This window comes from Elephas maximus, chromosome 17, assembly GCF_024166365.1.
Source record: "Elephas maximus indicus isolate mEleMax1 chromosome 17, mEleMax1 primary haplotype, whole genome shotgun sequence".
In the NCBI taxonomy this organism is placed as follows: Eukaryota; Metazoa; Chordata; class Mammalia; order Proboscidea; family Elephantidae; genus Elephas; species Elephas maximus.
In genome coordinates, this window is record NC_064835.1 from 12,956,581 (window position 1) to 12,981,869 (window position 25,289).

The 25,289-nt window shown below is 43.0% G+C and overlaps 2 protein-coding genes across 4 annotated transcripts in view; both read left to right on the forward strand.

Annotated features, from left to right (window-relative positions):
* Positions 1-3,015: 3,015 nt before the first annotated feature.
* TLCD5 (TLC domain containing 5) lies at positions 3,016-10,824 on the forward strand. 2 transcript variants are annotated; one of them, XM_049857499.1, is made up of 3 exons: positions 3,016-3,163; positions 5,663-5,862; positions 7,048-10,824. In XM_049857499.1, exons 2-3 carry the CDS (start codon positions 5,664-5,666, stop codon positions 7,584-7,586), a joined length of 738 nt encoding a protein of 245 aa, XP_049713456.1. In that variant the 5' UTR covers positions 3,016-3,163; position 5,663; the 3' UTR covers positions 7,587-10,824. The 2 variants fall into 2 exon arrangements, with proteins under 2 accessions (XP_049713456.1, XP_049713457.1); XM_049857500.1 differs by having other exon boundaries at positions 3,136-3,163; positions 5,688-5,862.
* A 3,917-nt stretch (positions 10,825-14,741) lies between these two features.
* Positions 14,742-25,289, forward strand: part of ARHGEF12 (Rho guanine nucleotide exchange factor 12) — a 169,894-nt gene continuing 159,346 nt past the window's right edge. For both annotated transcript variants that reach the window (XM_049857588.1, XM_049857589.1), the window contains exon 1: positions 14,742-14,817. In XM_049857588.1, the coding sequence (XP_049713545.1) occupies positions 14,786-14,817 (32 nt within the window). In that variant the 5' untranslated portion in view covers positions 14,742-14,785. The remainder of the gene's footprint in view (positions 14,818-25,289) is intronic.

The following is a 25,289-nucleotide window of genomic DNA, read 5'->3' on the forward strand; positions in this document are numbered from 1 at the left end:
GCATCATCTCAACTCCTCTAGATTCTGGAGAGATAAGAATCAGTATCAGCCAATAAATACCAGATAAAATGCTTCGGGCTCCAAAAAAAAAAAAAAAAAATCAGTATCAGCAAAAAGGTGGTTCCTGTGAGGTGGAGTTCAGACATATCTCCACTCTCCAAATTCTTGACCATTTATGTCACCAGCTCTCTCCCCCACGGCACCGTCTACCTCTCTGTTGGGTTCAATAATTTGTTGCAATGGCCACATAGAGCTTACAGACCATACTCGGAGTTATGTGCTTTATTAGGGAAGTGAGAGGCTACAGGAGCCCTGGTGGTGCAGTAGTTAAGAGCTCGGCTGCTAACCAAAAGGTTGGCACTTCGAATCCACTAGCTGCTCCTTGGAAACCCTATGAAGCAGTCTACCGTGTCCTATAGGGTCGCTATGAGTCAGGATCGACTTGACGGCAAAAGGAACAGCCTATAACTTGGGATCAGGATCAACTTGTGTGTTAGCCATTTAGTGCTGCTATAACAGAAATACCAGAAGTGGATGGCTTTAACTAAGAGAAATTTATTCTCTCACAGTCTAGTAGACTACAAATTCAAATTTAGGGCACTGGCTCCAGGGGAAGGCTTTCTTTCTCTGTCAGCTCTGGAGGAAGGTTCTTGTCATCAGTCTTCCCTTAGTCTGGGAGCATCTCAGTGCAGGAACCCCAGGTACAAAGGATGTGCTCTTCTCCAGGCATTGCTTTCTTGGTGGTATGAGGTCCCCATGTCTCTCTGCTTGCTTCTCTCTTTTACATCTCAAAAGAGATTGACTTGAGACACTATCTCATCTTGTAGATCTCATCAATATAATTGCCGCTAATTTATTACGTCATAGTGATGGGATTTACAACACATAGGGAAATCACATCAGATGATAAAATGGTAGACAATCATAAAATACTGGGAATCATGGCCTAAAGCAGTTGACAGACACTTTGGGGGGACAAAATTCAATCCATGACAACTTGGAAGTAACTGGATACAGCTCAGGGGAAAGGATTGACTTCATCAGTCTGGACAGCTTCCAACCAGGACAACTCTCAGCTCATTCTTGCCCATGCCTGCAGGCCAGTCCCTCCTCTTGGCCTCTGCCCTGCTAGGGCAAGTGTTACAGCTCTTTAGCTCCACCAGCAAGTCTCCTGCTTGAAGGCGCTCAGCTCTCTCTCTCTCTGTGGGCAGGTAAGCTCACCGCAGCAGTCTCTCTCTCTCTCCATGGGCCAGTAAGCCTATCGCATTGTTGTGTGCCAGTCTCCTGGTTCCTGCTGTTTGTACTTTTGCTATTGTTTCTCTGCTGCTGGACTCTGCTGTGCTTGCTACTGTTTTCTTGCCATCTTCAGTGTTATAGCTCTCTCTTCCGGGTCTAGGAAGTTCTCAATGCAGGGACCCCTGGGTCCAAGGGACACACTGTGTTTCAGACAATTCTTGATGGTAGTGAGGTTCCCCTTGAACCTCTGTGGGACTGGCCTTTATGTAAACCTAGCAGGATAGCAAAACTGACCAATCTCCTAGCTGGACTGCAAGTTAGCAAACCCTGTTGGGGTTTAAGTACTTGACCATTTGTATTAGTAATCGACCAATCCCTTGGAAGATTGTGGCCCAGCCAATCATTTTTGGCAGAATTATAAACTCGAGGCCAGAAAGGCCACATATAAAGAGGAACACATTGTACACACCGTACTAGGGAAAGAAAGATGAATATGGCACCATCCTTGTCCTTGGGGGTTAGCCAGACAAAAAAAAAAAAGACCAAAATGTAACTATTTACTATTCCCCAGACATGGCCCAAACACTCACACATCTGTTTAAGGTCTTCTCTTTTTAAGAATGCCTGCACCGGGTAGCACTCCTTCATTGCCTGTCCTGATTACCAAGTCAGATGGCCTGTTTAACCTATTTGAACTTCCATACTTGTGTTTGGTCATCTCTTCAAACTTACTCTCCTAAACCGAAAAAAGAAAGAAAGAAAATCCCGCTGCTGTTGAGTCGATTCGGACTCATAGTGACCCTGTAGGACAGAGTAGAACTGCCCCATAGAGTTTCCAAGGAGCGCCTGGTGGATTTGAACTGCCGACCTTACGGTTAGCAGCTGTAGTACTTAATCACTACGCCACCAGGGTTTCCTTAGTATTGAAATATAGAAACTCATAATGGAGAAAGGATTTACCTAAACGGAAACGGCAATAATAGTCAACATTTTTATAGTGACCTCAAGGACATCATGTTTGGGTCAACGAAAATGAGGGAAATCTTCAATGAGATGAATTGACATAATAACCAAAACAATGGACTCAAACATACCAACAGCCATGAAGATGGTGCAGGACTAAGTAACATTTTGTTCTATTATACTTAAGGTTGCTGTAAGTCGGAGCATAGCAACTAACAACAGCGTGCCAACCAGTGTTCTAAGCACTTTACATTACGATACGTAATAATAAAAAAAATTCTCACAATAACCTTGATGAGATAGGTATTATTACTACCTCCTCCCCGCTGTGTGGATTAGAAAACGGGCGTAGAAAAGTTAAATAACTTGCCCAAGGGCACACAGTCTTTGGCCAATCACGTCTGCTCTTAACCCTTATGTTAAACTCCCAAGCTGGTAACACAGATGAAATCTTACTCCCAGGCCAGGGCACTTTTCCTGGAAATAGCTGTGTGTGTGCTTGTTTCCTACTTAGATTGCAAACAGGAGGGCAAGGACTGTCTTTAACATCTGCCACAGTGCCTTGTAGTGGTGCTGGCACGCAGTAGGTGCTCAATAAATGGCTGCTGCATCCTGGGGGCGGGGATGGATAATAAGCCAACCGGACAGACAACAAACAAGAACATCAGCCCACAGGTCTCACGTCACGACTAGATCGCCCTCCGCTCTCCCTCCTACCGCCACATCCCCGCCCCCTCTTGCGCGCAGAAGGAGGACCCTGCAGCTCGCTTTCTGAGCGTCCCATGCTGCGCTCCGGCTCTGCGCTCCGTCCTCCCAGCCACCAGGTGCCCCCAGACCCCCAGCTCCTCCTCCTACGCCGCCACCTCCTTTTCCTCTCCCCTCTTTCCGCTGCTTCCTGTTCTCGGGATCCGGGCCCTGAGCTCCGGGCGCCGGGGTCCCGGGGCTCCTTGGAGCGCTAAGCCAGGTAAGAGCGCAGCGCGATCCGCCCGGCCCGGCCGGCTCCCGCGGGGGAGAGGGGGAGCGGGGGGTGGTGGGCGCCGGGCTCGCCCCCCAATCGCGGGTGTCCCGGCCCTGCCGGGCTCACTGGTGGGGCAGGAGGCGGGGAGATGGTCTGGCCTGGCCTCAGAAGGGGAAGGGGCATCCTCCTGCCTTTGGGCGCCGGAGTCCTTTCCGCTCCAGGCTCCAGGCGTCCGGCCGGATGCCGGGATAACGGTCTGGCTCTGGTGCTCCGGAGCCGGGCGTGGCCGACAGTCTGTAAGGCACGACCTAGTGGAGATGCGGCCGTGGTACCTACGAGGCGCCCAGGGTGGCTGCTCGCTGCCAGCTGTCTGCTCCCGGGCCAAGAGCCAGGTGGGCCCGCCCAGTGCCCCTCCTCCCAAATCTGGACCAGGAACGGGAGAAGCGAGGAGAGGAGCCTTGGGATTTTGAGCCGGAATGACAATCTAAATACCCTTCTTTTCTTTTACACAAGAGAAGGTCGACACCCAGAGTTGGATTGGTTTTCCCAAGGTCACAGAATTATATCTGTCATTTAGAGATATCTTTTATTTAGGTGTTTGTAAGTGGGTAACGGTTTCTTCTGTACTGCCAGGGAATTAGGATTCAAAGACAAGTACTCTAAAAACGCTAATCGGTGTATCCAGATGAGCTGATCCGCATTACTGGCCGGCGGCCTTGGCCTTTAAAAGGAAACAGGGGAAGACGGTTCTTTTGTTTCTCGGTTTGTTTCTCGGTTACTTTGCATTTCTGGCCCTTGCTTTGAAGATTGGTCTAGATGTTTTACAAAATCTGTCTCAGAACTCAGTGTCAGAAGTGGACCTAACCATAGAATTCTTCAATCCTCTCTCCTTTTTTTTTTTTAAACCGAAGCTTCAGGGACTAAAGTGACTTGTCCACACTCTTATGGATAGTTAAGAGGCAGAGACATTAAAACTGAGGTCTATGATTGACACCTACTTTTTTTTTTTTAGTAGAAATCTGATTTCGGCTCAAAGTTATACAGAACTGGATCTTCATAACACCTCCTCAGAATGGCATTCTTGGGAATGGCTTGCATATTGAGACCTCAGGGTCCCCAGATACTGTTTCGTTCGTCAGAGTAGGTTTAAGCAAAGTGTGGCTATGCAGAAAATTCCTGCTGAGATGAGACAGATATCTGAAATGTTTTCAATTTTTTAATATGTACTTTTAATAGAGAAGCTAATGACTATTAATAACAATGCCTTGGTCATTTTTAGATTTTAGTCTTGCATGCTAGATTGATTCTTTTACAATTATTCTTGTCCTGATATGTTTGTCAACCAGTAAAAATTCCAAAGTGTAGCTTTCTGACTTGGTTTCATTTTTAACTAAATGAATGCCTTAAAGACATTTCTGTATCTCAACAAAACACCCCTCTTATACCTCAAAATTCTTCTGCTTCCCCCTTGGTAAATCTTTGAATTGGGTTTGAGAACTGAATAGAACTTGGATTTTTTTTTTTTTTCCCCTTCCAAGATGCCTGGAATCTTTGTTTACTTCTGTATTTAGGTTTATCCCGTGTTTTGATTTTGACTAATAAACCTATGACCCAAATCCAAACCTCAGCTGAGTGTTGTTAGGTGCCATTGAGTCAGTTCTGACTCATAGTCACCCTGTGTACAATAGAATGAAACCCTGCGTGGTCCTGTGCCATCCTCACAGTTGTTGCTGTGTTTGAGACCGTTGTTACAGCCACTGTGTCCGTCCATCTCATTGAGGATCTTCCTGTCTTTCACTGACCCTCTACTTTACCACACATTATGTCCTTCTCCAGGTACTGGTCTCTCCTAGTAACATGTCCAAAGTCCCTGAGATGAGGTCTCATCATCGTCGCTTCTAAGGAGTGTTCTGATTATACTTTTCCCAAGACAGACTTGTTCATTCTTCTGGCAGTCCATTCAGTATTTTTTGCCAACACCATAACTCAAATGCATCAACTCTTCTTTGGTCTTCCTTATTCATTGTCCAGCTTTCTCATGCATATGAGGTGATTGAAAATATCATAGCTTGGGTCAGGTGCACCATAGTTTTCAAAGTGACATCTTTCCTTAAGACCACAATAGACTGCCATGTGCCATGTGACCTGTGTCAGAGCCCACAAGCGGTGGTATTATTGTCCTAGATCAGTCAACACTGGAGGGTTATTACTGACATTTACTCATCATAACAGCACGTTATGTTAGTCTACCAATCAGTGTGGTTCCTGGTTTGCAGTTTACAGCCTTCTCTACTTGACATGTTATCTGCAAGGAACATGGATGCAGGAATAGAGCCATATTTAAGCAGAAGATTCTTGGCTTTGCAGATAAGGAAGACTGTTTCAGTGAAGGCTGTATGTTTGTGCTCTTCTCTAGTAGAAATGAAGACGTAGACACGAAACAACCCACTGCTGTTTTCTTAGGGTACATCCTTTGTTTTTCTGGTTTTGGTCTTTTCATCATAGGATGGCATTAGCTCTGTGTCTGCAGGTGCTGTGCAGCCTGGGTGGCTGGCTCTCTCTCTACATTTCCTTCTGCCGCCTGAATAAGCACCGAAGCTATGAGTGGAGCTGCCGGCTGGTTACATTCACCCATGGAGTCCTCTCTATAGGTCTCTCGGCTTATATTGGCTTCATTGATGGCCCTTGGCCTTTTACCCACCCAGGTACGTGGAAGATCTTAATGGAATTTTTCCTTGGGAATTAGTCTTAGAAGGGTGGAGGAGTCCCCGGGTGGTACAGATGGTTAAGCGCTCAGCTGCTAACTGAAAGGTTGGAACTATAATATACGTACTTTTTGGTAACCTACAATTTTACCGAATTGTATGCTCAATGGGCATCCTTTCCATGGCTGTGAATGTTGTTGTTGTTGTTGTTGCTGTGTACCACTGAGTTAATACCGACTTAGAGTGGCCCCAGGTGACAGAGTAGACCTGCCCCATAGAGTTTTCTTTACTGTAATCTTTATGGGAGCAGATTGCCAGGACTTTCTCCTGCGGAGCCCCTGGGTAGGTTTGAATTGCCAGCCTTTTAGTTAGCAGCTGAGTGCTTAGCTATCTTTTAATTGTTATATAATATTATATTTTATTAAATTTATCATCATTTATTTAACCAGTGCCTCATTATTTTGAGTAACTATATTAATTTTTAAACTGCTAGATATACAAGTGTTACTTCCTTAGTACATAAAAATTGTACCCTGGAATGTGATTTAAGAAAAAAATTCCTTAGATTGCTTTTTTAAATTTCCTTAGATCCCCATATGGAGCTTCTGAGTTTTTCCCACAACTGTCAAACTGAGATAGAAACAACTTTTAAGCCTTATATTTTATATGAATGTTTTTTAATGGATTTGAACATCTTAGATCCCTGCAGCCTATGTTCTTGAGCATAAGAATACTCATTTCTAGGCTTCTCCCAGTGTCCGATAATCTAATTCATTAAGCTAAGAAATTAATCTAACGTTCAGGACACAATGACTCAGGAGTCTGGAAACAGACCTTTAGCTGGTTCAAAACAAAACAAAACACAGCAAAGGGTTTTAATTGAAAGAACAAAATAACTTGATTTTATGCCGTTCCATGGAGAGGACACAGAAATAACTGCCTGTCCTTAAATCCCTCATTGAGATCTGATTCGTCAGAATAGCATTTCCTGGGGCCTGCAACATCATTTGGTTAGGTAAAGACCAAGGTTTTCAATTTTAGTTTATGTTTGGCTGTCGTTAAAAAGCATATGCCTGCGTTGCTTTGTGTTCTGTGATTCAAAGAGGTATGAGAGACAACACAGGATCTCTGCGCAAGGTGGTACAATGCAGTCACTCAATTTGCATCTGTCTTCGTTTGTTCCAGGCTCACCCAATACACCTCTCCAGGTGCACGTTCTGTGTCTCACCTTGGGCTACTTCATCTTTGACCTGGGCTGGTGCATCTACTTCCAGTCGGAGGGTGCCCTGATGCTGGCTCACCACACACTGAGTATCTTGGGCATCATCATGGCCCTGGTGCTTGGAGAGTCAGGCACAGAGGTCAATGCAGTCCTCTTTGGAAGTGAGATTACCAACCCCTTACTGCAGATGCGGTGGTTTCTCCGTGAAACAGGGCACTACCACAGTTTCACTGGAGACTTGGTGGACCTCCTCTTTGTGGCTCTGTTCACAGGAGTGCGGATTGGCGTAGGAGCTCACCTCCTTTTCTGTGAAATGGTCTCGCCCAAGCCTAAGTGGTTTGTGAAGGTTGGGGGAGTAGCTATGTATGCTGTGTCTTGGTGTTTCATGTTTAGCATCTGGCATTTTGCATGGAGAAAAAGCATCAAGAAGTACCATGCCTGGAGAAGCAGGCGGAGTGAGGAGCGGCAGCTAAAACATAATGGACGTCTCAAGACTCACTAGCCAAAGCTAACTCCAGACAATGGATTGGGTTAAGTCAGCCGTGGGAACCAGGTTGAAAATATGGCTATCATGGAATCATGCTTATGACAAACTTAGGTTACAAAAAAGGGCTAAATTTATTGATCAGTGTGGTCAGTCTTTGAACCAAGCCTATACCAGTATTAAAACACTGACCTCCACAGTGGCACAGTTGTAGAAAGTGAGAGTACTTAGTGATGGTTGTAAGGCAGAACTATATGAGCACCACTGTATACATGTTAGTCTATGGTGACCCTAGGCCCTTTTACGCCTGAGAGGCTTGGTATTTAGACAACTTAGAAAGGAAGTTGAGAAAGATTAGTGCAATATTTTCCTTGTTCCTTAGAGAAGTGAGTCCAACAAATACTTATTCCTGCTTTCCATGTAATATTTAAATAATTTAAATAACTTCATTCCATTTGCTATAAAGCAAGGGACTTTCAGGAAGATACGTGGCTTTGGCATTCTGAGCATTGGATCAGGGAAGCCAAACTTGCCCTCTGCTTAAACAAAGAGGGCTAGAAGGATGAGGTGAAACTGTGGCAGTGGTAGTGGGGTACTTACTGACTCCCCCATCCCAAAACCACCCCCAGGCTTAGTTATTTGTTAGAAGGACTCAGCATATGGTTGTACTTAATGGCCGTGCAACAAAGAAAAATCAGCAAAGAGAAAAGCCGCATGGGCAAAGTCCAGGGGAAACCAGGCACAAGCTTCCAAAGTCCTCTCCTGTGGAGTCGCTCAGAATGTGCTTAATTCCTCCATCACTGAGTTGTGACAAGTATGAAATGTTACCAAACAGGGAAGCTTGCTAGAGACCTAGTGACCAGGGTTTTTATTAGAACTGATTGTGGAGGCACCTCTGCCTGGCACGTACCAAAATTCCAGACTCACTGTCAGAAGGAAAGCAGGTGTTCGGCATAAACCATATTGTTTTGCACCAATAGTTTAGACCCAGTGAACCACTCTTATCATTAGTGGTGGGAACCGTCCTGAAATCTTAAGGTCCCAGATGCTGGCCTAGGATCAACCTTGCAAGCAGACCTGGAACTTAAGGATGGCAGTTTAGGCCTGCTATTTTAACTTTTTTTTTTTTTTTTGCACAAAAAGTATATAGTTAGGGCTTTGGGTGCAAGATGAATGTGGGGTGGGCAGATTTACTGAGTCCTTTTGTACACGTTCTGCCCAACCAGGAAAACTGTATGCCAGTTCTCAAGGCTTTTGTGCATTAATCTCCTAGGCATGAAAGGCTATGCCTAAATCCCATAGGGGTTTACTATGTGGGTTCCACTGTGCTTGGGATGGCAGCTTAGGTTTCAGCGCTGCTGTACATACTGCAAACTAGAACCAAAGACGTCAAAGAAGACGTGTGCGTCGGCCTCAGGGTGATAAGGCTAATTTTGCTGTTGTTCCTTTCAGATTTATTCCCTTTTAGTCCTCTTATTACTTTTTCTTCTCCTCTTGAAGTGGTGCCACTCTCTACAGACAAAGTATCATGACAAGGCCAGTCTTAGAAGGAAAACGAATATTTCTTAATGCAAAAGTCGCTGATCTCACCTAGGAGAAGCAAAAATATAAACTTAGAACAGGGGGTTAGGAATTAAGAATTCCTGGGTTATCCACCCCATGCGGAAACCCTGGTGGTGTAGTAGTTAAGTGCTGCGGCTGCTGGCCAAAAGGTCAGCAGTTCGAATTCACCAGACATGCCTTGGAAACCCTATGGGGCAGTTCCACTTTGCCCTTTAGGGTTGCTGTGAGTCAGCATTGACTCGGTGGCAACAGGTCTTGTTTGTTTTTTTTACCCTATGGGCAGCTCTGCTGTGTCCTATAGAGTTGCTACGAGTTGGAATCGACTCAGTGGCAACGGGTTTTTTGGGTTATAAACTAATTTTGCTATTTACTTGCCAGATGGTTTGGGCAGGTCACTTGTTTACTCTACTTCAGTTTAAACCCTGTTGTGAATGAATGAAATATGCCATGGTGTATTTCATAGAGAGATACTATGTGGCATTTAACTATTGGTAGTCCTTCACATAGGCCTTTTATGGGAAAATGAAGTATTTATTTATTTATTGTTCATTTATTTATTTAACTCTGTTATTTAGACCAGTGGGTAATTAGCTCAGTTGGTTAGCAAGTGGATGGTGTGATTGAAGTCAAGGCTGAAGGTCAGTACGCAGTGTCAGTCAATTTCAGGGTCACTTACTAACCTAATGAGTGGTCTTGAAAGTGGTTGTTACTGGCCACAGAAACCAGGCATGAGGGAATGACTGGAACTGCATAAAGTCATCTGTGTGATGGGAAGGGCAACTTTAAAGGTATGTGCATAGTGGGTCTTCATTTGGTTAGAGAGTTTTGCTGGGCATTAAAATAACCTTGATAGTCTTAATCTGGTACCATTTCTCTACCTCCTTTTTTTTCTGTGATCAAACAAAAGAAAACAAAACTCATTGCCATCAAGTCGATTCTGACTCCTAGCGACCCTATAGGACAGAGTAGAACTGCCCCATAGGGTTTCCAAGGCTGCAAATCTTCACAAAAGCAGACTGCCACATTTTTCTTCTGTGGAGCAAAACGGCGGGTGGGTTCGAACCACTCACCTTTCCATTAGCAGCCAAGCGCATAACCACTGTGCCACCAGTGCTCCTTTTTCTATGTTTAGTATCCCTAAAGTGCTGGTGAGCTTCTTTCCAACAAATCTGTGGTCAAAATAGGATGCTGGGGAATGCTGATTTTTAGCAAAAAGCCTAGTAAAAAAAGTGGCTTGGCCCATGAGCTTTAAAAAAAAAAAAAGAAAGAAGATGAAAAAAAGCTGGCTCTTGAATTCTGGCACAGTGCAACCTGTTCCATACCAAACAAATGAATAGGCCTAATCTGGTACCAGCTCTTTTTTCCTTATTCGTTAGAAGTGAGGTGTTTGCAGTCTTGCCGTTTTGGGGCACTCTCGTGGGAATGTACATAGATTTTTTTTGAATGATGAGAAACTTGAATAATTGGTAAGGGAAAGGGAATTGTTTATTTCAGCTTTATTTGACTTTGTAGATAATAACTACGAGGAAGCCTCTCTGAGAAGAAAATGACAGGAAGATGACTCAGCAGTTAAGATGCTGAGTTTTTACATCACGGAGAAATGAAGGACTAATTAACCTGTGGTATGGTCAGACAAATGAAGTACTCATTTTGCACTTGGATTACTATGTAATAATTACTTATACTGCCCAAGAAGGATTTCTATATAACATTTGTACTAAATTTTATAAAAAATAAACAACTTTATATCAATTCAGCATCTGCCTTTATGTTTTTATTGTGGTTTTGACAAGAAGTAAAAAGGAAGAAAAAATAAACATGCCTTTGGCCTGCAGAAATGTTGACTCACATTCAACTTATCAGTAAAATACTTCTTGTCTGCTGTTTGTCATCAACCATTCCTACTATTCTTAAGGGGGGGGGGGGCTACAATCTGCATAAAGAAAGCAGTTGGCCAAAAGAGAGAAGAATCTGATTTCTTTCTTGTTCTGCCACCTGTTTGGGCAGTTGCCTTGAAAATGATGTCAGATGAGCTCTATGAAGAAGACAGAACCTTTGGCTCTCTTCAGAACTGTACTTCCATTGCCTAGAACTGTGTTAACACATAATGTTGTTGTTAGCTGCCATCGAGTTGGCCCCCCACTCATGGCGGCCCCATGCACAGTGATGGAAAGAGCTTCATAGTCAACCCTGTGACCCTGTGTTATCCCCATGATCAGTTGTGGATTGGATTGTTGTGATCCATAGGGTTTTCACCGACTGATTTTTGGAAGTAGATCACCAAGCCTTTCTTCCTAGTCTTAATCTGGAAGCTCTACTGAAACCTGTTCAGCACCATAGTAACAAGCAGGTCTCCAACGACAGATGGTGGTGGCTGCACATAAGGTACATTGGCTGGGAATCAAACCTGGGTCTCCTGCATGGAAGGTGAAAATTCTACCATTGAACTACCACTGCCCTCCTGGATGCGTAGCAGGTACTCAATAAACATGTTGAAATAGTGAATGAGGAAATGAGAATGTGGTTTAGAATAAGGCCCATTAGATTGGGCTCACCAATTTGATTGGGTCAGCAATGTCACTTTTCTATGTAAAGGACTACTTGACCCTGAGGGGTGTGTTCTACCTACACTGGTTTGACTCTTCTGAAGGCACTGTATAGATCAAACCTTTAGAACAGTGGAGAGCTACGGACAGCCATAAAGAGGCTTTCAGGGTACTTATTCAATAAAATCATTAGAGCTTTGTGTGGGTGTGTATAGAGATTTTCATCATTTAAGAAAAATAGTTCTGGAATGAATAACCACTGGTTTAATTAAGTCCTTTGCTTACAGTCTTCAGAAGCTTTCCCACTGCAAAATGCCTTCTCTGCTTAAGTTTCTTTGCTTAAGTTTGGAAAGATCTTGAAAGCAGCCTGCCAAGAGGTTTTGTATGCAAGGAAGAGAAGGTGAATTAGGAAACTTTCCCAGTTTGTTTTATTCCTGAAGCTCAAGTATTGAGACGTTCTTGAAGGGAAGAGAGGAACTCATTTTTAAAGTGCATGATTTGATGAGTCATTGGTCCAATTAATTTGATACTTACACTATAAAAATTATCAGAATAGAGGAAAATAAGATATTCAGTACATTTAAGAAAGATTTATTAAGCTGGGACTAAAGTTTGCATTTTGGTCACTGTTTGTAGAGGGATGAGCTGATGCCTGTTAAATGTATAAAATACGCAACTTAAGTTTTTAGGATAGAATTGTCATGCTAGCATATACCAGCAGGTGGCAATGTGCCCTGGTCTGATCATTAGGAAAATGACTTGGGACCGTAATCTGCTTCTATTCTTTCCAAAAATAAACATTACAGAATTAGCTGGCTGTGCACTGAACTTAAAAAATCGAGCAGTAAAGAGTCATCTCTGGACTCTGTTTATCTTTTCTTTCTTTTTCCCCCCCTCCCTGTTCTGACGTCAGCCTTAGCTCATGCATCTATTCAGGGGTAACCATCCTTTCATGAACTGTTTCGGAACGACTAGAAACAGCATTGTTAGGTAATTGTTTCCTCTGTCCACATCCACTGTTTATTAGTTTTGATTTGCCACTTGATTTCCACAAAATGGCTGAAGTCACTCACCAAACCAGGTTTAAATTCCAAAGTCTGATAAAAGGGATAGTCACTTTAGATGTTAGTAGCAGAATTAAATAACTATATGCACGTATGTATTACTTAAATTGCCACAATATTGAATTATTCAATCATAAAACTAAATGGATATCTAAATTTCTCCACTCGGTAGAAAAAAAAAATACTTGGGAACTCTTCAAAGAGAACTGTAATGCAATTTACTGGATAAATACGCTTAATTTTCTTCTCCGATTTCTTTCCACAGCAAGCTTGTTAAGTCGTTGTGGAAAGCACTATTTGGCAAATAATGCATTTGATTTCGCCAAGGCTAAAAGCAATATTTATACCAAGAAATCCTAGCTTCAAGGAGGCTCCAGCTCCCAAACCCTCTTTTTCCTCAAGTCCTACATCTCTTATGCACACTCCCAGCCCGCTGGTCTCCCATCCCTAGTAACCAGGCTTTGTGCGCGGCAGCCTCTCTCCGGGGCCAGGCCAGCAGGTGCCCCAGGTGAGCGCCCAACACTAAAACCTGTCTTTCCTTCAGAAGAGAGGGATGTGTCCAGACACCTGGACCTAAGTTCACGTCCATCGGCCAAAAACATTCTATACGTGCTTTTAGAAAATAAGGGCAACCGGTGCAGTCAAAGAATAAAAGTTTCTAGGACAAGGTGGGAGGTATTTCCAAAGAGCCCCTATTAAGTCCCCGGGATTGTGGGAGTGCTCTTTGGCGATCTGTAGTTAAAGCTGAGTTACTACACGCCAGACTTCAGCAAGACTGCAGCGCTGGGGGCGACGGTGGGTGTGTGGGTGGGACTCCCGCGGGCAGGACGGTTCCCACCTCCCTCCGCCCCGTGGAACTACTTTTTCGTTCCTCCAAACAAGGCTCCGGCGGAGGCGTCCGTGCGGGGGCGGCGCGAAATCTCAGACCTGGCGGGGCGGCGAGGGCAGCGCGACGGCTCGGAGCGCGGCGGAGGGATCCCGAGTGAGCCGGCTTCCCGAAGTCAGAGGGGAGGAGGCCAAAAAAGTCGGCGGGGGAGGGGACAGAGAGCTCGCGCTGGACGGGGCTGGGGCCGGGGAGGCAGAACCGGAACCGGAACCCGCGCGCGCGCCCGCGCTCAGCCGCGCAGCCCCCCGGCCGGCGTGCTCCCCGCCCCCCACGCGCGCTCCCGCGAGGGCCCCCAGGACCCGGCGAGCGGGCCCTGCGCGGAGTCTCCGTTGCCTCCGCCCGCGGGCGTCCAGGGCTGGCGCTTCCAGGCCGGGCCGGACGGGAACCTCCCGCCCCTCGCGGGAACCACCGCCTACCGGAGCGTCGGGGAGGAGCCGCCGCCGCCTGTGCCGATTGCGGAAGAGACCGGGCCCACAGGGATGGGGAGCAGCCCGCGGCGCTGAGAGAGCCGAGCCCCTGTCACCTCTGGCTGCGGGACCCCCTCCGCCCCAGCAGCCGCGCGCGGCTCGTCCCAGCTCCTGGAGCCTGGCGCGGGCGCTGAGGAGGACGAGAGCGGTCCTGCGCCCCGGGGACATGGAGCGGCGCGAGCCTGGCGCGGGACGGCCCGAGACGCTGCCGAGGCTGCAGCCAGGAGCCGCCGGCAGCCCCCGGTAGAGCGGAGACGAGCGGGCCCGGCTGCCGCGGCCGGCGGTCTGCGCCCCCGAGAGCCGGAGGAGGAGCCGGCACCCATCCCGACCTGATCCCTCCCCGGTCCCGGAGGGCTCCCCGGGCCCCCTGCCCCACGGCGCGCGGACTTCCCACTGCGACGAAGTTTTTTCCTTGTGCCTTCTTGAGGATTTATCGCTAGCTTTAGAACGCCCCTTCTGGCGAGCTTGACTTTCTCGGTTTGTTTTGGGAGATAACTGATTTTGCTCCAACCCATAGCCCCTTTCCTTGACCCTTTCCAATCGGATGTTCTAGATGACTGAATGGAGTTTTGAGTTGGACTTCTGTGTCCCTTACGGAGTCGGGCCTGATCCCAGAGCATTGGGGGTGGGGTGGAGGTGTTACTGTAAAATGCAAGTTGGATAAAAGGAGAACCTCTCGCCAAGGGCCCCAATGAGTGGCACACAGTCTACTATCACCGACAGGTTGGTATGAAGCTCCTCCTTCGCTTAGCCTTCTAGACTCGGCCGGCCCCCGCAGGAGAGGCAGCGATGCCCATTGCCTTTGCCCAGAGAAGTTGACAGCCATGGGAGAGGGGGTTGTTGCGGAGCTGTTCGAATAGCCTAGGGTTGCTGCCAAGTTATCGGCTGACTGAGTTTGGAAATGTTCGTTTTTCTGGAGAGAAACTGTTCTAGAGTCCCAGAGAAGGAGTAGGTCAAACCGAGATTGTGGTTTTCTGTTTGTAGGGGTTTTAGTATTCTGTACTCATCTTGGAACCAGAGGAAGGTCATTTTGGGTGAAGGTCAGTGCCTAAAGTCAGCTGGGTATTGGTGCTTCATCAGTGTGATTCCTGTCCCATGATCCTCTAGACACTGCTATATTTTAGGAATTTTTATCCGTGAACTTGATCTTGAGCCTGCTGCATGGTGATTTATGAATTTGATCTCTCTTACGTATTGACTTACACAATATTTAATTATCTCATAATTTTCCAGAATGTTAAAATTGCCAGTAAATCACAGCCTCTGGCTGGAAGCAGCATTAAGGAGCTGGGGAAAAATGAGGGAAAATCATGGGACTTGATTTTAATTGTTATATTTTAGTATTTCATTTTCCAAAAAAACATTTGCCTTTAAGGGCTTGTAAAAACCCTAGGTGATTTATGTAGTACAAATGCAGCAGGTGGGTTCGTTGAATTCTTTGTTACAGTACCCAGCGAAGTTGCACCTTTGTTTGGTGAATTGAACTAGGTGTCTGGTTGAAGAGACCCTCTATCAGTCTTAAGTTACTCTTCTCAATAGTAGATGAAGAGATATAAGTACATTTATTCCTTTGCCACATTTTGATGCTCGATTTAATTATGGCACTGTATTCTGAACTGAAATTTCAGCTTTTTTTTTTTTAAGTCAACCTTCAAACTGTTACATCACACACACAAAATAGATCAGATAACTGCATTAGAGGGCCAGGTTTTTAAAAACACTTTGATGAAAGTGCAACAATAGAGGTCCTGCAGAATTTCCTAATAGGAGCGTTTCACCCAATTGTAAGACTAATTTGTTGTTTTTAGAAGGGCCAAATTCCATTATCATACCATAACAGCTACTCCAGAAACAGAAGGACTTCCTCTTCCTGTTGGTGCTTTCCAGTGTCATGTGAATGTTCACCTAGAAGATTCCATTAAATGTTTAAACTATTTATATTCGTTCTTTGGTTGCATAGTCTTTAAAATGGGTTTTAATTTTCAGTTAAATCATTTTTTATTTTTCTGAGAGCACATTCAATGTGCTTTCTTCTCGTTACCCTCATTTCTTTTTCCTTTCAGGGTGTTTTGCTTCTGAGAAATCACTTTCACGGGTCTGTGGGTAATTGTTTTCCTGTTTCATTCAATTCTTGCTCGGTCTGTTGAGCCTGTGGACAAAAAGTCTGATTAGGAACTAATGTGTTTGTAGTTTTTATTGTGATGCTAGAGGTGTTTAATTTTACAGAAACAGAATTTAGGGCCACCAGCTTATTCCACGCGTAAATCACCTAAAAAAAAAAAAAAAAGCATCCAAATAATGACCTTCAACTTTGCTTCCCAGGATTTTCTTTATATTTTCATTATTTTAGAAATTATAATCTTGAGATTTGTGTCCTTTTTATAATTTGGGTGTGGGGTATAGACATTCAGTATGCAATCGTTGAAAGCCAGGCACTGTGCTAGGCACGAAAGGTTAGTATTCTAAGATTAACCTGCAGATTAGTTTAGGTATTAATATCCTTGAACTGGTTCAGGTGTTGCCTGATTTTACATATTTTTAGGAGGAAAAACAAAACCCTTTTAAAACCAGCTTTATTTAATAAGCGCTGCTAAGACAGCATGGATACCTATTTCTCAGGGGTTTATTATTATTTTTTTTAACATACGAGCTTTTTTTTTGAACAAAATACGTTCTTATGTGACCACTACATTTTCTTTAAGCCTTTCTTATTCTGTAAATATCTTACCCTGTAAACATCAAGCTCTTGAGGAGAATAGTCGTCCTTGACTTGAACAGATGTTGGGGTGAAATCTGGAAATACTGGTTTCGTAGTATTTCTGAGCTGGGGGACCTTCACAAAGTTATGAGCATAGAATAGTCACTCGTTTCCTCTCAGCCCTACCTACTTCATCCTCTTTTCTCACTGTCTAACTCCAGTGTATTGTATATTTTGCTGATTCTAGAGCTGTTGGTAAATTAACAGTGGCTGTGTAGCTTTTAAAAGATCCTTTTAAGTCTGAAGTACCGTATGTGGTGTGGCTTTGTTTTGTAGTGTGTGCAGAACCATCAGGCCAGCTGTGTGCGTTAGACTTCTTTCATTGTGGTGCTTCTGACTACAGAGTCTGTCTGTCCTCAGCTGAAATCAGACTAGCTGGTTTGGGCGTTGTTCTGTTTTGCAGTTTGTGGCAGGCGACACATGGCTGAACAAGATAAGAAGGGTTTTATTCTTGTGGTAGGAACGTGCTGGGGCTGGGATGGAATTCGGCTCTGTTTAGGCTCTGATTGGTCACTTTGGATACTCAGAAGTCTGTTATTATTTTGCAGTTAAATTAATACATTCACTTACTGCCTTCTCTTTATCTTCTATTCCCCCCTCCTTTTTTTTTTTTTTTTAAAGGTATAGTCATAGGTATAAAACCTAAATTGTGTTCATGGTAGCTACTATTTTTACGTAGTATATCTGAACAGCTCTTACTTTATAACTTTTGTGAGACCTGAACACTATAGTTTTCATCTTTTACAAGAAACGTTTGAAAAGTGGCGGAAATGTCTGATTGCTGCTTTTGGGTCTCCATTGATTGCTGCATTTAGTCCTAAAATAAATCCATAATCATTTCCAATCCTCCTAGTTGTCTTTCTTTGAAAGTTTCGGGGACCTACAGCACACATGGAAACCCTGGTGGCGTAGTGGTTAAGAGCTACAGCTCCTAACCAAAACGTTGGCAGTTTGAATCCACCAGGCGCTCCTTGCAAACTGTGGGGCAGTTCTACTCTGTCCTATAGGTCGTTGTGAGTTGGATTCGACTCAGCGGCAATGGGTGAAAATGGGTATAGCATGCGTGGGGTTGCCATGAGTTGGTATTGACTCTGATGGGAACTGGTACTGGTAAAGCAGTTGGGATTTCTTCTGAGAGGTAGAGTGGAGAGAATGCCCTTTGGGTGAATTCAATAAATTATTTCAAGAGAGATTCTATAACAATGATATTTCAGGCACAGTACAGGTAGAATTTTGTTGTAAGGGACCTCCTTGAAATAAATGGACCTTTGTCTCTTCTAGGCTTATGGATTTTGTTGTTTTTGATTTGTAAATAAACCACGGTTTTTGATGTAATGGTACTTTCTTAGCACAGAATTCAACTTTAACCTTGTTTAATCAAACTTTTAATGGGAGTGTGGAACCCTGTGCCTTTATATGCATGTTGTTGTTAGGTGCTGTCGAGCCAATTCCAGCTTATAGCAACCCCATGTACAACAGAACAAAACACTGCCCCGTCTTGTGCCATCCTGACAATCCTTGCTATGGTTGAGCCCATTGTTGCAGCCACTGTGTCAGTCCATCTTGTTGAGCGTCTCCCTCTTTTTTGCTGACCCTCTACCAGGCATGATGGCCTTCTTTAGGGACTAGTCACTCCCTGATAACATGTCCAAAGTCCGTGAGACAAAGTCTCACCATCCTCCCTTCTGAGTAACATTCTCATTGTACTTCTTCCAAGACAGATCATTTATTCCTCTGATACTCCATAGTATACTCAGTATTCTTTGGCAACACCGAAATTCAAGTGCATCAGTTCTTCTTCGACCTTCCTTATTCATTGTCCAGCTTTTGTATGCATATGAGGCAGTTGAAAATACCATGGCTTGGGTCAGGTGCACCTTACTCACCTAGTAATTAACATTTTCATTCGTGATACATTTGCTGCAAAAATTGCTTGTATAATGCTTTTGATTAAAAAAAAAAATTTCGAGGTTGCATGAGTCATCTGCAAGATGGAATTATTTGTAACATTTACTTATAAAGTCAGTCAATAGATAAACACAAAATTGAATTTGGGGAAAAAGCCATAGCGCTAGGTTTGTTATTCAGTTTTATTTTTGTCTTGTAGTTGCTCAGTATAAAATTCTAATTCATAAAAAAAAAAAGGTATGCAAAAATACATTCATTGGTACAGTTCTGTCTGAGGGAACAGGGGCATACCCCATTGCCATCGAGTTGATTGCGACTCACGATGACACTAGAGGCCAGGGTAGAACTGCCCCATGGGGTTTCCAAGAAGCGGCTGGTGGATTTGAACTACCGACCTTTGGGTTAGCAGCTGAGCTCTTAATGACTGCACCACCAGGGTAAAATTTTTAAAAGTACAGAGCTATGTAGTCTTCCTGATTAGTGGCATTTTTGTAAGGTGTTTATTCAGTGAGGTGACAAGAGAAGCTTTATTTGAAATCTTTACAAAAATGAATTAACTTGGTAGCGCCGCTTATCACATTAGTAGCTTACAGTTGTTAGAATGTTGTCTATAACTCTAAGTTACCATGTAGTTTTTTCAAACCAAAGTTTGAATTTTCAATTTAAAAAATGAAAATTAAGGCAGACGTGTATGGAGCCCTGGAAGCATGTCTGTGGAGCACTGATATTCTAGGGAAAATATTTTGAAAGGCTTTGAGTGCACATACCTGGCTTCCTTGTCTAAAAACCCTGCGGAAGTATGAATTGCCCACCAAGCTGGTAGAAGTCACAGAAACAACGGGATTTTTTAATGGCTCTCAGGGTTAACTGGAGGGACTTTTACATCATGGTTGTCAGACAAAGTTAGTAGAAATACGTCTTATCACATAATTGCTCATCTCCTGGAAATCGACCATGCCACATTTTCGGGAATGGGAAGCATAATTTCATTCTGTCTCATCTGTTAAAACTTGGTTTTGATGCTGTTTTAAAGCTTTATTTGAAGAAATATTCCTTTCCCTTTTAGGGGTCTTCAAAACATTGCCGTTTGAACTGGAACTTTAAAATCTGCGAAATTGTGTTTTGTTTTCTTTTGAGTAAATGTTGTTACTGTTAGGTGCTGTTGGATCAAGTCGGTTTTGACTCATAGTGACCCCACGTGACAGAGTAAAACTGCCCCGTAGGGTTTTTTAGTCTATAGTCGTTACAGGAGCAGATCACCAGGTCTTTTCTTCTTCCTGGCCAACCTTGGGTAATTAGTAGCAGAGCCCTTAACCATTTGACGACCAGGGCTTCTTTTTGAGTAAATAGCCTTATGTGTGTAATAATATTCTATGGTAATGTAATTCTTTGACATTGACAGCGTTTTCCACTCAGGCTAGGGCCCATCCTGTTTCCATCCTTTACACGATAGGAGCCTGAGGCTTATAGAGCTTAAGTCAAGATATAAAATTGGAAAGGATAGACCCAGAATTTTAACCTAGGATTTCTGGCTCTGAAGTCCTCTATTCACTTTATCTTATTGTCTTTTTCTGTATATTATTTGTCTGTCCTGCTTTGCTTTTGTGACTTCCCAAATTGACCAAGTCAGAGCTGGCTGTTTCTCTTACAGGATACTTTCTAGTACCTTTTTTTTTTTTTTATCTATTCTAATTTTAAATATCTCTAGGGGATAAAGCTTTCGTCACTTCCTCAGGAGACTGAACAACAATCTGATAGCTCTTGTAGTCAGAAAGTTTTTTCCTGATATTTAGCTCAGACTTTTAAGTTGTCCTGTTACTTGTGTATACTTGTCGTACCAGGCTAAATATTGCTCTTCTCCAGTTTGATATGACTCCAAATGGTTCACACAGTTATCCCCCACCATTATTTTTTGCTTAGCCAAATTGTATGATTTCTGTTGATCCCTAGTCTAAAAATCAGCCTGTCCCTCTTAATATTTTATTAGATTTTCTCAGTTGCTCTTCTAATACAAAATGTGATCTGTCTTCCTATCCCCTCGGTACTCTTAGTGCAATATGTGATATTCTGTGTTTTATCTTCATCAGTATCGTAGAGCAGCAAGTTCCAACTTTACTGTGATGCAGGAGATCTTCAGTTTTCTGTAGGCATGGCCCAAGATGATGGGTAAAGAGATTCTCAAGATCATTTTAATTCACTTTTATTTTAGACAGTTTTTAGAATGGGTATGGGAGATGTCACAATCCAATAAAACAATATGTAAACTTATACGAACAACATAATTACTGAATTGACTAATTAACTCACGTTATAACTCATGTTATAAAAGGCTTCTTTACAAAATGGCTCTTTCAAGTAAGTGAAAAATGAGTTTGTTGTTGTTGTTACCAGTTGCCCTCCCAATGCGTGGCAGCCCCATGTGTGCAGAGTGGAATTGCTGCACAGGGTTTTCGAGACTGTGACCTTCCAGAAGCAGATCACCAGGCCTGTCTTCTAGGCAACTCTGGGTGGATTAGAACCTCCAACCTTTGGGTTAGTAGTCAAGGGCTTCACCATTCGCGCTACCCAGGATAAAAATAGGGTACAGAAATGCTAAGTGTCAGAAGCCACTGTTGATTGAAAATCAATCAGAAGTGAAGATAAAACATCTCTGAACTTGGAACTGAGCAAAGAGATGTGATCGTAGGTTTAGAGTAATGTGTCTGTTGCAATATGGGGAGACGCTTCTGGAAGTTGTTACTCTTTTTTTTTTGGTAATAGTTTTTCAGTCTGTCTTACCTTAAATTGTATGTTACTTTTTAACCATTATTTTGTTTATTAAATTTTGCCTTATTTTTGGTTTCCTGCTATTTCTCCATGTTAGTGAAAAGAAATATACCTGTCATTCTTGGAAGTATTTCTTCCAGAAAAAAGCACTTGTTAAAATCGAAATAACATTTTACATTCTTGACACTTTATTTGCGAGAATGGTTACTAACATAACAAAAGACAGTAACAGAAAAAGTCAATATTTAAATTATTATCAAATATGTAAGATTATAGAATTCTTAAATATTTTGTCAGTAAGGCCTTTTTTATTGATACTACTTTATTGTAATATTATTGAAATAGATGTTGTCACTCTTTTGCTAGTAATTTTGTTTCCTCAGATTTTAAAATTTTAGAGACCTGCCACATTTAGGGGATTTTATTTTTTCAGCGTAGAGCTCTAGAGCACCAAAACAGCCAGACGTGAAGGAAGTTGTTAAAGTCGAAGACAAGCCTGTGAAACTAGTGCCTGGAATCATTTTCGGCTTTTTGATTCTGCAGAGGTAATGCACGATGGTGCTGAAGGTCAGAGGTAATGCACGATGGTGCTGAAGGTCAGAGGCTGTGTCTAAACTACATAGGCGTATATTCTGGACTGTTAGTAAAAGGAAAATAAATCAAGTTTACTTCATTGAATTAGTATGCAGCAGTGCAGCGGACAGTTGAGATTCGTACCAAAACAGGATCTTTTACTAATTTAAATGCCTAGTCCTGGATTTTGAGGTCATAGTCACATGATAGACCTGGGTGGCTTCCCAGTGTTGAGAGACAAGCAAATCTAATGGCCAATGAAAGATTAGATGTTCTGTCTTGGGACTGTGAGTAACAGTTCACACAGAAATTGGAAATATGTAGGAGAACCTGGACTAATGAATGCTTCCAATTAGTTAGCCACTTACCGCACTGGTTTTTCTTTTGAAGTTATAAACCCTTTTGTAATCATTGACATCTTTGGCTTAGAGACTATAGCTTTGGTCAGATATTACATTTGAATGTTCATTTTTAGGTTCACACATTTGAGATCAAAGAGGATTTTGTAGGTCTTCCATGGATTCAGAAACTGTAGATTAATCTGTTGTAGAAAAACAGGAGATTTTATCAGCTATGTGAAGCAGTTATACCAGAAGTTAATCATGTAATGCAGGAGGTGGCTGTGTCTTTTCCAGAAGAGTAACAAATCCCCAAAATAGACTTAAGTACACATAGGAAATCCTGTGAAGGTGCTTGTACGTGTCCTTCCATAGGTTTTAAATGGGTTGTCTGCCTGTTTTCCAGACACAAGCTGATACGTTGTGGTTTGCCCAGTACAGTCTGTGTGGTTTACCCGGAGGAAGTGGTTCTTGTGGGTGAAGGTCTGATCTTTTCAGAGATTGTCGGTGGCACATGCACCGTCAGCTTATTTCCTGTTTTATCGGCTGCTTAGGCAAGACCTTTTCAGGGCAAGTACTGCTGAAGACTGGTAACCCATTGCTGTCAAGTCAATTCCGACTCATACCAAAGGGATATTTAAATATTTCATAGTGGTCAGTTGGGTGGCTATAATGTTGTGTGTCTACCTCTTGGGTGATACAAGGGTTAAATAAATGTAAAGTGTTTTGAGATCCTAGGATGAAAAGTACAGACATGTTCCTAATCATGTTGCAAGTTCCTGCTATGTTCAGGTATTGCTCAGATTTAGGTGGAAACATGTCCATGTAGTAAAGTGTTATTCTACCAACTTGATTTCCAAAATCATTCAAGGGGTTGCTTAATTTCACTGCAAGAGCCATGGTTCGAATTCTGCTCCCCCTCCTTTTTTTTTTTTCTTCTTACAACTCTTCTTTCTATTTTTACCCCAGATGGGTGTTAACTTAATGGAGTAGTACTGGCCTGTAGTACGGGTTGAGGCTTGTTCATGGAACCTAGTGCCTAGTACAAGCGTCTACCAGTTTAACTGGCACACTAAAATAATGAAACTGAGAGAATGTCCTTTTGAGGTCAGCGGTATAGAAAACTGTATTTGTTTTGTGAAACCTGGAGGTGAGCGAATTCATGGAATTGTGCATGTCATACTCCTAAAGAAATTTCTTTCCTTTTTTTTTTTTTGCATTTAGTCTTTCTCTTAAAAAAAAATTAACATAGAAGGTTTTTTGGGGAGAGACTTTCTTTAAAGCTAAATTGTCAACTTATCTGCTGGCACAGTGGTTAAAGCACTTGGCTGCTAACTGAAAAGTCGGCAGTTCCAACTCACCAGCTGCTCTGACGGGGAAGGATGTAGCAGTCTGCTTCCGTGAACCTTAAAACAAAAAGAGTTCCTGTGGAGTCGATTCTGACTGATAGTGACCTTATAGGACAGAGTAGAACTGCCCCATAGGGTTTCCAAGGAGCGGCTGATGGATTTGAATTGCCAAGCTTTTGGTTAGCAGCCGTAGCACTTAACCACTGTGCCATCAGGGAAACCCTAGGGTTAGTTCTACTCTGTCCTTTAGGGTCAGTCTGAGTTGGAATCAACAGGTTTGATTGGAAATTTTTTTTTTTTTTGAGGATGATAGTTGTAATTACTACAGTTGGCCCTCTGTATCCGTGGGTTACACATCCATGGATTCAACCAAATGCGGATCGGAAAAAAAAAAAAAAAAAGACATTTTTCTCATCATTCCCTAAGCAATACAGAATAACAACTCTTTGCATGCCATTTACATTGATTAGGTATTGTAAGTGATCCAGGGATGATTTAAAGTGCACAGGAGGGTGTGCACAGATTATCTGCAGATACTATACCGCTTTACGTAAAGGACTTCACTGTCCTCGGAGTTTGGTATCCTCCGGGGTCCTGGAGCCAACCCTCCATGGATACTGAGGGAACGATCCTATTTGTTTTAGTATTTTTATTCTTTTTTAATGCCAGAAAGTATAAAGAAGAAAAAATGGCCAAAATGGGCCAACTACCCAGATAATGCTGTTCAGATTAAAAAAAAAAAAAGTGTCTGTGTGCATGTGTGTGTATATATATATATATATATATATATATATAAAGAAAACTCAAGCAGTATATAATGGTATAAAATTAAAAATCTCTCTCTTTGGTGATACTCCCACTAGTTCTTAGCCCCTGTGCCCAAAGGTAACCATTGTTAAATTCTGGCGTCTTTTCCAACACCTTGTTTTTTCGTGTATACCAGCCTATTATTTCAATATTCTTTGTACCTAGCCCATGGCAGCCAGCTTTTGCTAGGTTATGCTGCCATAGCAGCTCCTTCAAATTTCAGTGGCTTATAAAACTGGTTTATTTCTTGTGCACATTACATGATGGCAGCTGTGGACTGGCTGCAGCATTGCTTCGTGAGTCTAGGTTTGGAACCCTGGCTGAAGGAGCAGCCCTTGTCTGGGATATGTCATTATCGCGGTGGAGGGAAAGAGCAAGAAGACTAATGCAAACACGCAGTGGCTTTTGAAGCTTCCACTCAGTTGTGTACATCACATCGGCTCCCATACCATTGGCCAGAGCAAGTCATACGGTCAAGCTCATTGTGGGCCAGGGATGTTTAGTCTTTCCACAGGTGGCATTGCGAGTCACATGATGATGAGGGCTGTGTAATCCTTTTAAAGAAGGGAAGGGTCCAGTGAATAATTAGAAACAATAATACAGTTTATCGCAGGAGGTTTTCAGTAAATGGTTGTTAAGTGATTTGTTTTGAATTTGAAATTTTTTTTAATGGAAAATTTGAAATGCACAAAAGTA